At 40.3% G+C, this 13,597-nt stretch overlaps 1 protein-coding gene across 5 annotated transcripts in view; it reads left to right on the top strand.

Moving 5' to 3' along the window:
* fgf13a (fibroblast growth factor 13a) overlaps positions 1-13,597 on the top strand; it is a 199,274-nt gene that overhangs the window by 162,168 nt on the left and 23,509 nt on the right. For all 5 annotated transcript variants that reach the window (XM_041796886.1, XM_041796887.1, XM_041796889.1 and 2 more), the window contains one exon: positions 5,596-5,699. In XM_041796886.1, coding sequence (XP_041652820.1) covers positions 5,596-5,699 — 104 coding nt within the window. The remainder of the gene's footprint in view (positions 1-5,595; positions 5,700-13,597) is intronic.

The following is a 13,597-nucleotide window of genomic DNA, read 5'->3' as shown; positions in this document are numbered from 1 at the left end:
GTGGAGGGGGGTTGCAGCAGTTGCACTGAACCAACAGGCTGACAGCAGAAGAGAGAAGAGATTTTAAAATATGACAGCTACAGGGTAATTGGTCCAAGAGAGGTTGTGGCAGAACAGGATTGGCTTAGAACTTAAGTGAGTAAACAACCATATTAGCTGATTAGCAGAGCAGGAAAACAGAGGCATGTGAATAAGTGACAATGACTGAAAGCAGGAACTTCTTTCATTCCAGACCAACTAAATGTTTAATTTTGTACCTTTCTCTAAGATAACATCTTTCACAGTTACTATGTGTCGGCATGTAGCACTGGATGGTGTTTTGATGCAACTTTTTTTGTTTAGCGCATGGAAGCGTTGTCTTGAACTATTCCTTGGTCATCATGCTGCACCCATAATCCCTCCGCTTTTACTCATTTCCTCAGAGGACACATTTGCTTCTTGGTTCCTCTGCTATTGTAAAGCCTATGAAGCATAGCCTAAGAGCTATGCTGCTAACATGCAGCTTGGTTGCTGAAGCGCCACAGCTGGTGTTGCACTGTTTTGTTTGCATGCAGCTTGTGCCAAAAGTAACCTCTGAAATGAATTTGGTCCCAATTGTGGAAATTTCCGTAACAAATTTTGGAAGACAGCAACCTCTGGTGGTGAGATATAATAAGTGTGACAACCAACCCGTGTGACAACAAACCCCGTTCTTCCCTACTCATGCATAGTCTGCGAGAGGTTAAGGCAAATGTGCTTGAGCACAGAGTTATAAAGGCAATTGTAAATGTCTCTTTTCTCTTCAAAAACCTTCATATGTGCACAAAACAGGTCCATTTCAGCCTGTGAGCTGCATGGCAGATGTGGAACTGAGAAGGAAAATAATAAGAACATCCATAGGACTTCATTGAACTGCATGAATACTGCCTTTTCATAGTGAAAGAGTTATTGTTGCTCTTCATCTGACTACACTGATAGTGAAGAATCTTGTAATGACTTAACAGCTGCCTGTCCTGCTCATGTTATGTAGTTTACTCCTCTTCTGCAGCACAAGTCAACTATGCCATACGTATGTTGCTCTGATTGGCCCATAATGTATACAACAGTCTTCTAATTAGTTTTCTTTTTTTGTGGTTCTATCCTTCCCACATACCATCTATGGGGCATTCCCAGATGGATGTGAAATATATCAGATGCCATGGGCATGTTAAACAGTCCAGGCATGTCAGGATAGATGACCACTTTTTCAGACTTTCCATTGCTAGGTTATTAAAAAAAGCATGCACCACTTTTACTTCCCCTGTGGAGACTATTAGGATTGTTTTTAAATTCCCCTTATCCAACATTTCATCTTTTTGCACCAGAGATCACCAAGAAAATTTAAAACCAGTGTAAGAGAATTATGTGCTGGCACTCGACCTGGAAATTATGTTTTAAAAACCAAGCTGAATTGGTTTCTCCTCTACCTTATCTTCCAACCAAAATGATATTAGATTTCCTTCCCAGTCTTGATTTTGACTGGTCGCTGAGGGAAAGGCACCAAGAGCACAGCTAGAGTAAACAGCTGATGCTGAAAATGTTATTGCACAGCTATTACATAGGATGCTGGGCACTAAAAATATGGAAGTGCATTGTTTTTGTACAGAAAATGGGTCTTGCCAGTGCAAAAAAAGCATTAGTTTACTGGGGTTATGATGATACCTGAAATTCAATTAAATAATAGCAGTTCCATCTCAATGAAATGTCAGAATCCTAGGTATCCAATGCAGGGCAATTTCTTGTTTTCCATTATCAAATTGCAAGCATATACCTACACAGTCTAAATTTTATCAATAAAATGGAAACGTTATTGGCTGTGCAGAATTCTGAGTGTTTTGTCAATTTTTTCAATAAACTCTGAACATGAAATAATCTGAAACATACCACTGAAAATATTAGCATAGATATGTTGGTTTTATGAACCATGCAGGTATAGACTTTGGAAAGCTAGGAATGGGAAGCAGAGAGAAAGGGAGGATAGAGAACCACAAAGTGAGTGGTTCTGGGACTTCTCCGCCTTTCCCATTAACAAGGAATATGTCAGGAAGCCTGTTTACTCCTCTAAGTAGATGCATTATGCATTCCAACAGCCTTTGTTTACAATAAAAGCCCAGAGAAAAGGAGTTCTGCAGTGATAAAGGGATATAAGCAGATGAAACCGCCTGTGAAAAAGCCTCTACAGTGCACCTCTTTCAAAGGAGTCTGCAGATAGGGATCTACTAAGTGGTCGACAAGAGGAGTAATAGTACGGGTGTCCTCTGACTCACAGCTTAACTGATGTGAAATTGAAGTTTAATTCCTCCTCTCACATGGGTCTAAACGTGGAACACCCCACTCTTATGTGACAAAGAGGAGCATTTTCAGACGTGAGTTGAATCTGATGATTTTTCTCTGGACTGTATTGCATTTTGTGAAATCAAAAACAAAAAAAAAAATCCTCAGCAGTGGTGATGGCATCACTGTTTGGGAGGAAGTCCAACAATAGTCGGAATAAAAGGCGAGTGCTTTCCTTTTTTGGGACAGAAGCACGACTACAGACTTTCAGGTGGATGTTCATGTGCTTCCCTCTGTTCCGCCTGTAGGTTTCCTGCCAGCATCTTATGAAACAGACACACTCATACACAGACACAGGCAGACAGTAATTAGGTAGAGGTGTACCTCATTGACCAGCTGGGCTGCCGCTGGCTCTCTTACACTCACGACTCATACTCAGTCACACGCAGGTTTGGATGCGTGTTTGAGCATGAGTAGGACGTCTATATACAGAGGTGTGCCAGAGTTTTCTGCAATGCTGCATTGAATCTGGCTTATAGTGCCAGCTTGTAGAAGATAACACTCTCATCATCACATTTTGTTATTTGGCAGCAGATTTGTTTACATATTTTCTTTCTTTAAGATCTCAAGTGTTGCATTTGCAATACTTGCAAAACAATGCCTGCAGTATCTGTGAATGTCTGTGAAAAGCCGACATAGTGAGCAGCTTCATCCTTCTCTCTGTGTCTGCCTCTTGTTTCTGATTTTGATCATTTGCTTTATGAAACACTCCTGGGAGAGAGCGACTGAGTCCCTGAGCTTATGTCGTACCTCTCTATTTGTGGTCTGTTTTTGTCAACTCACTCTTCCATCCTGAGAGAGAGAAATAACAACTATTCTAACACCTTAATGGGGAATATTACATTCTGTCTTGTGCAGTAACAGTAAAAAAACACAGAGTTAAACTGCTGGGTTTATTCTGTCCCTGTCTAGATTTAAGCTGTTTTTTGGCTCACTGTGTCATCCTCAAATTCTGTCTGTGTAAAATGTATCTAATATGCTTAAAGGGACCATGGAACAAGAAATTAATCATGGTACAACCATTTTATTGCACAATGGATATGCAGTTTTACTTGGCCGAGAAGTTTCTGCTCTGAAGAAGCTCCCTGTGTTAATAAAGCTGCATGCTTTGACTTTCCAGGGATCGCAAGGCTAGAAACCCCCATATAAAGTTATGACAGTATGTATTGAATACAATAAAAATGAGTTCAAAAGCAATTAAAACATAGTAGGATGAGTCTCAATATGAGGGAGCAACAAGCTTTATGCTATAAAGGAGGAGGCTGGGGTGGAGGAGGTTAAGATTTGCTTGCAGCAGCAGCATGGTGCATCAGCATTAATGCAAGCAGGGATTAGTGAGAAGTGTGTCATATTGAAATGGACCACTGAGTTGAGAGATAGATCTGTGATTGGCTGTGGGAGCTGGGAGGCGATAATTTGGATCAGCTGACCGTCTGCTAATCACAGCTGGGCGTATGACTACCGTGCACCGTGAAACTACCAGCATGAATTAACGCTAGGTTACATTTTTAAGTCCTGTCTCTCGGGTGACCTTTGTGATGAACTCACCTCACATTTTCATATCATCATGGAAAACAGTAAAACAGAAAGCCTTATTTTTAAAACAAGCATATTTAAACTTGGAGCTTGTCTCATTTTAATTGCCAAGGGCAGCAGATGTAAATTAGCTTTAAACTTTCTCTTAAGGCAAGGGGAATAAATATGAAAGCAGGTACAAAGATCTTGTTTTACCAGCAGGAAGGAAATGCATAACCTTAAATTAAAAGGCATCCAAACCCCCAGCATTGGCCAACTGGTGGGATGAACTTTCAAGGTGACTTGTAGTAGACAATATTTACTACAAATGTACAGGCAGAACCTCAGAGTTTTTGAATATATGGCGATCTCATATCTTTAAAAATTTCATACACAAGTGTTAGGGATTATAAACACAGCTGGATCTGAATGCATTCATTTTTGTTGGCTTGACCATGTGATGTTGTTGTTTAGTACCTTGCTCTGCATAGCTTGCATTTTGTTTAGTTTTATATATGAGGTATATGTAGGGTTGTTCAGATTCCGATACCAGTATCGGAAATACATCTGATAATGCTTAAAATGCAGGTGTTGGTATCGGCGACACACCGATCCGATACCGTTTGGTTTAGCTTCACATTTTGCTTCTTTAAGCCATACTAAATGTTAGCGCTATAAACTGGAAACCAATTCTTCTGTGCTGCCAGAAAGCACTGCAAACATGGGCTACCGTTTTTAGAGCACCGAAAAAGAACCAAAGGACCCACTGCAGCAGCAAAGAATTGTGGCTGTGTGACAGTTTTCCTTTGAATGTGATCGTTAAAATGCCTTCCAGACCCGCGTTGTCATACACAACAAGATGTGACACAGTTTATCAAAAGATAAATAACTTCTGAACCATAAATCGTTGCATCTTGCATCTTTTGAGGACTTTAAATATTAGATTGACACCAGTAAATGTGGCATTGAATGTCTTTTTATCCATTTGAACTGAATTCTGATTGTTTATTACCGCTAGCTTGAATGCTAACGCAAATGTTAACCGCCATATTTTGTACCCTTTGTGAGGGTTTGCTAATATATATAGAGATAGAGAGAGCCTGTCATGCAGCCCCCTGTATTACTATAACTTTAGATTAGACACATTATGATTCTATTTGTTGAGCCAAACATAGGTCTAAAATAATTTGCTAGTCTGCGCAGTTAGTCCAGAAAGTTCACACACGCATCGGACCAGTACTCTGTATCAGCAGATACCCAACACCTTGGCATCGGAACCATATCGGGAAGGAAAAAATGGTATCCGAACATCCCTAGGGATATGAATTATGGGAAATAAGATTTAGGTTTGCACTTTGCTCATATTTTATGATTGCAAGATATTGTTAGTTTTTAAAGCTTACTCTGGTGCATAATGCATCAAAAAACAACATTTATGTTAAATTCTAAACATGGTCCCTTTACAAATAAAAGCACCAGATTATCTCACTTGGTTGTGCATGAATCCATATACAGAGGCTTAGGTCCTTAACGCACTAGTTGCAGGACTGAATCCTGGTCCTGTTTGGTGCATATCTTCCCTCACTCTCTCTACCCATATTTACTCCTAATACAATCTTATGACTGCCTACAGTGCATTATTTATTATCTACAAAATATCTTTATTGTTATGGAGATGAAAGTGTACCTTTTTTTAACCCTTTGATTCTCTTTTCTGTCTCTCTCCAGCCATGTTCAACCTTATTCCAGTGGGGCTGCGAGTGGTGGCCATCCAGGGGGTGCAGACCAAACTCTATCTGGCTATGAACAGTGAGGGCTTCCTGTACACATCAGTAAGTGTCTCACCTTATGGATGTGTTCATCTCTGTTTCCATCCTTTTGCCTGACCCTCTTGTCCGGCTGTAAGCAGAGTGAAATGTTCAGTCCTGTCCAACATCTGACATCTACAAAGGAGAAAACATTAATATGTTAAAGGGAAATAGATGTGTACATTGAAGCAGGTGTTATTTGCTTTAATATGTATTTCTTTTCATGGAAATGTGCATCACTCCCACTGTGCAATCATCCTGAGCATGATGAGAAAACAGCATCATTTTCAGATATAATTCAGTATTGATAAAAAGTTCAAGGGCTGTGAAAGCGGGCGGGGCAGTGACAGATCCGCTCATGGCAGCTGGATCCTCATCTTTGATTAAACTTGTGAGGTAATGAATAATTCAGTTTCAGACTGAACAATGTCCCTGTGAGTCTTCCTCCCAAATGCCACCATTGTAGTGTGCAGCAGGCGTCTCTGAGGAGATTGACAGGCTGCGCGGATGAGCACCCAGAGGGCATGCCGACGCACACGTTCAGTGTTAACAGACAGCCCTCAGAGTCAAATTAGTAAAGATTGTTCTGGATGCTAAAGGTCTCGGTTGGCAGACACAATGGTGATTGATGGAAACAAGCTTGAAAACAGCAAAGAGAGCCTAATGATCTTGTAGCTTTTTTGTTCTGCAGCTGCCACTGACAAATTACCCATTATACACTTAGGCAGTAATGTGCTGAAGGAAGAAAGAAATCTGGCCTTTTGCTCTCTCATTTCCGCAGATCGCAGTCTGTCTTACTAGCAAACACAAATACATTAATAGGCAGGGTTAATGTGCAAGCTCTCAACAGGCATTAGTTCTGATAGAGACACTTATGTCAGTAATTGAAAATGGTTATTCGATTAGATATGGGGAAAGAGGCATTGCTAATTTCTTTTTATCCATACATTAGTTTTAGATTCTAGAAAATATGCCTTTAGATTCCATATATAGACATTAAAGGACCATTTCTAAAATTATAATGTCATATACTTCAAATTTCTATAGGAATGTGTCTGATAGTTTCACGTTGGTTTAAATTAAGGTAAATCGTGTGGTTTTACTGATCAGCCTTACAGTAACCAGCAGAGTGGCGCTTAACAGAAAAATATTGATCATTCCAGATCTGTTCATTAAAAATGATACTATTCTGTGTCGCATTAACACTGAGAAAAATAGCTCTTTTCCAGTGTTGTATTAGTAAAACTAGAGAATGACAGCATAATCACTGTAGTGAATTACGTGCGTGATTGTGTGGACTGCCTATAATTACATTTAAATGAGCGCTAACATTTGTTTGACAACATATCCATGGGGGTTTCCTGAGCTAAGCATGCCTAGGGGGAGTATATGAAATAATTGAAATAAAACGCTCCTTCAACCCCTCCCCACACATGCATTCATACACTGTATTTAACATAGCACCCCAGCAGTCCACAGTTCCCAGTAAGTGATTCTGATAGAAGCATTGTTGTCATTAATTAAGCACATGCAGCAAGCTGCAGGAGTCTTAATAAAGATGGATCCTGTTCAGTGTCCAAATTAAACAGTGGCGCCCCATTTTCCGCTGTGCACAACGGTGTTCCAAGTCACATACACTGCATATGCATATATAAGTGCAGCGTGGTCAACATCAGAGTTAACAGTCATTCTGACACTTCTGCAGCAAGGAGTTAATGCTCTCAGCAACCTGCCATTAAGGCACAATAACAACAGCTTAAGTAAAAAATACATAAAAAAACAGACAATGCCAGGAAACACGCTGTTATACCCACAAAATCCTTTAGAAAAACGCCAACTTACTGATAAGAACATAATTCTGGGTCTTATTTCAGTTCAGCACTGCCACACATTAATGAGAAATAGATGCAGAGGTTTGTTGATTTGTGAGGACAGATGGTCAAATGTTAATTTACTATGTAACGAACAAGTAAACAAACAACATTGACATTTTTACTTTTGGTTTTATATGTCAGGAAACTTAAACTCCCTGTAAATTTGTATAAAATATGTATTTGGTTTTGTTGCATGACAGGCCACTGTGTAATGAACCACCAGGCCAAAGTTCAGTCATGATTAAACATCTCTAGGTTTTTAAAATTAAGCTTCAAATCATGAAAAATGAGGCAGTAAAATCTGCTCTACGATGGTGTGGACGTGTCGGTTGAATGAGCTGAAGCCACGCCCACTCATGAGAAATACGTCATATCAGATTTTAAAAAATGCTCCTGATCAGAGCACAGTTGCCTGGCTCTGTGCCAAAGCAGAGACAGAAGTCAGGGATTAAATTCACTGTTTTCTGGCACAAATCTCTCTGTTATGATGCTGTTAATGACCACTGTGGCTGACAAATTTGGGAAATGACCTCACAATGAACAAAAACACGGCATGTAGCTGGCTGTTAGCTTTCAATAAAGGCAGTGACATCAGGTAACAACAGACTGTATTGAGATCAACTGCTCTGTGATTTTATATCATTGGAGTGTTAGGGGGGCGGGGTTATTCCCCATATGGAGCAGTAATGTCATGGGCTCAGATTTTTGCCCTGCTCAAATAACAGCAGCCAATAAAAATGTGAGCAACTTTCTAATGGTTTAAATCCAAAATTCAGTCACACATAGATCTCAGTGTTTTCAAATGTTTACAGCAACCTTACTCCACAATTTCTACCATGTTTAGACACAAGTTTGGATTTCACTTTAGTGGGACTTTAATGTACATAAAATAAAATGACCTTCATGTGGACAATTTTTTAGAGCACCCCCTAAACATTTAATTTGAGGCTGATCTCCCCTTTGCTCCCCTGTAATCTGAACTTTGATCCTGTTGTTAAAGGCTCTCCTAGCATAAAGAAGCAGCAGTAAAGTTTTGGTATTGCTGCTAAACTATCATTTTTTGCTGAGGTTTTTGGCACCATGGGTGCCATGCATGCTGCCTGAAACTGAAGGCAAGCACAGTAATCTTAGTGTGTTTTCTCTGTATGATGTTTATTACTGGAATGACTTTTCTTAACAATGCCAATAGCATCTAAAAACAGCAGATCTACACTGGTACTAAACCCTCCAACTTAAATTAAGAGATTTGGGCAGTGCTAAGAAATCTCCAGGCAAACTAAATGGGTCTGAATTCGGCTTTTATTAAGATTTTATTGTGTTGGTGTTAACATTGTATTCTTATGTGTAATTTCAACTTGTGGTGTCTCCCATTGATCTGCTTGAGGTCCTCTTATTTTTAAACTTGCACAGAAAGGGTGGCTGACAAGTACACTTTTTAGCGCTGTTGTTTAATGTTGTTTAATACCTTGGCCCACTTCTTTGGATCATCATGGACATTAATGAATGAGTAATCAGTCAGAACACGTCTTTAAACAGTTGTTCAAGCTGTCATAATACAAATTGCTGCAGAGTTGGGCTGAAGACAAACATAGTCAATCCATTCCATCTCACAGCTTGAGTTAAAGCCACAGACCGACAGATCAGAGACACTTTGCAAAGCGAGGACACTCGCTGTATATTGCTGTTATTACAGACATCAGACCTGAAGTGGAAAGATAGCTTTGCATTAATAACACTGGGTGATATTTGGGGCTGCACGACGGTGCAGGATTTAGCGATGTTGCCTCATAGCAAAAAGGTTCCTGGTTTGCTTCCCAGTCAGGGCCTTTCTATGTGGAGTTTGCATTTTCTCCCAGTGCATGCGTGGGTTCTCTCCGGGTACTTCGGCTTCCTCCCACCACCAAAGACATGCTCACTAGGTTAATTGATCACTCTAAATTGGCCGTAGGTGTGAATGTGAGCGTGCCTGGTTGTCTGTCTCAATATGTCAGCCCTGCGATTGACAGGCAACCAGTTCGTCTCTCACCCAGTGACAGCTGGAATAGGCTCTAGCCCCCTGCGACCCTCAACGGGATAAGTGGTATAGAAAATGGATGGATGGGGTGATGTTTGGTTAGTTACCTAGCTTCTCTTTAGTGTCAGAGTGAAATGTGCTGATGATGGGACTCTAGCTGTTGTCTGTCATATACCACACTGCTATGTAGGGGTCTTATTTACTCAATACGTGAGGGGTAGTTGGAGCCATCTTTGACACCAGTTATGCCTCCTGTTTGCACTTTGACATAACAATACTGGTTTACTGCCCAACACTAATGCACACCAGCTAAAGCCAAGTAAAATAGTCCTGTGCTGTAGAACTTAAAGCTGGTGTAAGAACACCAAGCCAAATTCAGACAATCATCAGTACAATCTGAACATTTCTAACAGCTTTGCATGCACTCAGTTAGCATTTCATATGATTTTTTTGTATATGAGTGATATTTCTGATGAATGTTAAGAGCATAAAAGCCTTTATACTGTATCATCTCTGCACATGTATACCACCCCCTCTCTTGAAAAAAACACACCATATAGGCTGTGTCTAAAATGGTCAGGATGCAGTTGGGGGGAGGGTTGTAGAGCTTCTCTTTCAGCTAAATTAGAAAGGGAATTGAATTGAATGTGTTGCTGGCTGCCTAATAGCGCCTGTCTTGCTGGGATTGCTGCTATGGTGGCAAAGTGCTGCCTCGAAGCTACGCATAAACCAGCCAATAGCAAGCCAGCTTTGGAGGGAGATTCCCAATGAAGAGCGGAGAGACAACAGATGACGTAGAGTGGGTGAGGGGGGACGAAGCCCTGCTGCTGGGATATAGAAGCCTCTCATTATTCTACACGTGTGTGTGTAATGTGCATGCATGAATGGGAAGCTGAGTGAATGGTGAGTGTTTGTGATCTGATAAACAGAACCCATCTGATTTACATGCATAGTTCATTTACATTTGACACAAATTCAGATGAGTACCAAATTATAAATGCATGTGTGTTTAGGTTTAAGCTGATGTTTTATTTCTTCTGATAGTCCCACATACATGTGCCATATGTGCATGCCACTGTGCATCACTTGGTGTTCTGTGTGAGCATATATAAAGAAAGAGATGGAGGGAGTGTGAGAATGGTGGAGTGAGAAAAGAGTGCACATGTGTGGGAGAGGCAGAATGCACCAGTGAAAATAAATTCCTCCATCGGCGTCAATGTGTGGGAGAAGAAGAACCAATTAATATGTATTTCACTTTACTATCCTGTCTTTCCTGTGTGGCCTTTTAAAGGTGGCAGGGCACCAATCTTATTCCTGTTTCAAGGTAGTGAAAAATTCCTTCCAAAGCAGACTTTTCTGGTCACGTCTCAGATGTGAGTACATTTATAGACCTTTAGCTCAGAGATGCCTGTATATCTCACGAGGTGCCATTGAAGCGGTGTTATTAATCTCCTGATGGGTCATATTTGAATTAGTGTGAGTCACAAAGGCGCTGGTTGAGTCTCATCTAGACTGCTCCATGTGAGGGTGTAAAACGGCAAGTTCAGGGCTCCTGGGGTGGAGACATTTATCAGGTTAGCACTGAGGTTTACGGGCTCTTTCAAGCTAAATTAAACGGCCAGTTAAACTCCAGTGATGGTGATGCATCTTGTGGAGGAGACGCTGCAAAAATCAGCCATTACATTCTCACTAAAGGCACCCATGATACACAGTAAGCAGCAGCTATTTGCTAGAAATAAAAGGAGACATATCCAATATATCTATTTTAAATATTGGCCTCCATCAGCCACAAATACATTTGTGGAGTTTTAGGCAGGACCAGGAGACCTACATCAGTGGAAGTCGTCACATTTTTTTTCTTCAGGACAACTGGGGCTTTAGGAATATGTGTGTTGCAGTAATGTCACTTTAATTAAAAAACAAACAAACAAACAAAAAAAAAAACAGGAAAAAAGGGAAAAAAATCCTTGTATTTCTTATAGTTTTTCATCTTGGGATTGTGTTTACAAAAAGCAACCCTGGCATCTTTACACCGCATTCCACATTGTTATGCAAATTGTATTTTAGTGTCAAACATTCAAATTTTTGTTTTTCAATGAAACTCATAGATGGCATTGTGTCCCAGGCCTCTTTGGATCACTGAAATCAGTCTCAGAAATCTGTGATAATTAGCTTGCCTGGTGAGCCCAATTAAAGGAAAACTACTTAAGGACATTCCACATTATTAAGCGGGCCCCAGGTTTCAAGCAATATGGGAAAGAAAAAGGATCTCTGCTGCTGAAAAGCATCAAATAGTGCAATGCATTGGACAAGGTATGAAAATATTAGATATTTCACGAAAACTTAAGTGTGATCATCATACTGTGAAGAAATTTGTGGCTGATTCAGAGCACAGACAGGTTCATGCAGATAAAGGCATAATGAGGAAGGTTTCTGACAGACAAATTCATCACATTAAGAGAGCAGCTGCTAAAATGCCATTACAAAGCAGCAAACAGGTATTTGAAGCTGCTGGTGCCTCTGGAGTCCCACCAACCTAAAGGTGTAGGATCCTCCAGAGGCTCGCAGTCGTGCATACACCTACTATTCAGCCACCCCTAACCAATGCTCACAAGCAGAAACAGTTGCTGTGGGCCCAGAAATACATGAAGACTTATTTTCAAACAGTCTTGTTCACTGGTGAGTGCTGTGTAACCCTGGATGGTCCAGATGGATAGAGTGGATGGTTGGTGGATGGCTATCATGTCCCAGCAAGGCTGCAACGCCAGCAAGTTTTGGCTGGAATCATAGGGAGAGGGCTGGTAGGCCCCTTTAGGGTCCCTGAAGATGTGAAAATGACCTCTGCAAAGTACATAGAGTTTCTGACTGACCACTTTCTTCCATGGTACAAAAAAAAGAACAGTGTCTTCCGTAGTAAAATTATCGTCATGCATGACAATGCACCATCTCATGCTGCAAAGAATACCTCTGTGTCATTGGCTGCTATGGGCATAAAAGGAGAGAAACTCATGGTGTGGCCCCCATCCTCCCTTGACCTCAACCCTATTGAGAACCTTTGGAGCACCCTTAAGCTAAAGATCTATGAGGGTGGGAGGCAGTTCACATCAAAACTGCAGCTCTGGGAGGATATTCTGACATCTTGCAATGAAATTCAAGCAGAAACTCTCCAAAAACTCACAAGTTCATTGGATGCAACAATTGTGAAGGTGATATCAAAGAAAGGGTCCTATGTTAACATGTAACCTGACCTGTTAAGATATTTTTGATTGAAATAGCTTTTGATTTCCGTAAATATGACCTCCTCATGTTGCAAATTCAACAAATGACCATTTTTAGTTCTTTAGAACCTATAAAATGTTTTGAAACTCTGTTGAGCATAAAAATGTGGAACAGTGCATTTTGAGTTTGTTTTCTTTAAAAATTATTATCATTGGGAGGTTTGTTCACTAAAATTTGAATTATGCTCTAATGGTTGATGACTCGAAGATTATACTGACTGTCATTTGCATCGAATATTTAGGAAAATCTGAGAAAAATATCACTTGCATGTTAATTTGGAACTCTGTGTAATTAGAATAGGGATGATTTTATTATGAACAGAGCTGCAGCCTGTGTTTCCTGCACTGAAGCTCAGAAATCTTAACTTTTTGAGACCCCATATTCAATGTTTTCATTCATGTTTTTTAGTAGTGCTGTATACATTGATTGCAATTTTAATTTTTGTCAAATAAATTTAAATTGTGCATATTTTTTATCCATTTTAAATAGTCTTGTGAGGTGCTGTTACAGGTATCAGCCTTTAAACTTGACGTTATTTCATTAGTTACAGACTGAAAGAGTGAGTCTGCTGTTGTACTTACATGTGTATGTTTTAGTACACTCCTGTTGGATATGTACTTGGCTCACACCCATGCCTTTTCATCCATTAAGCAGGCATAATGCCTTTGGTAAATAACCACTGCAGTGAGGTTTCCCTCCATTGAGCTGTGTCATTAACTACTCTGTGATGTGAGTGTTTCTGTGCGTGCTCCACT

The sequence above is a fragment of the Cheilinus undulatus genome, linkage group 10, assembly GCF_018320785.1.
Source record: "Cheilinus undulatus linkage group 10, ASM1832078v1, whole genome shotgun sequence".
NCBI classification, from domain to species: domain Eukaryota; kingdom Metazoa; phylum Chordata; class Actinopteri; order Labriformes; family Labridae; genus Cheilinus; species Cheilinus undulatus.
This window is presented reverse-complemented; position numbering and strand designations above follow the sequence as displayed.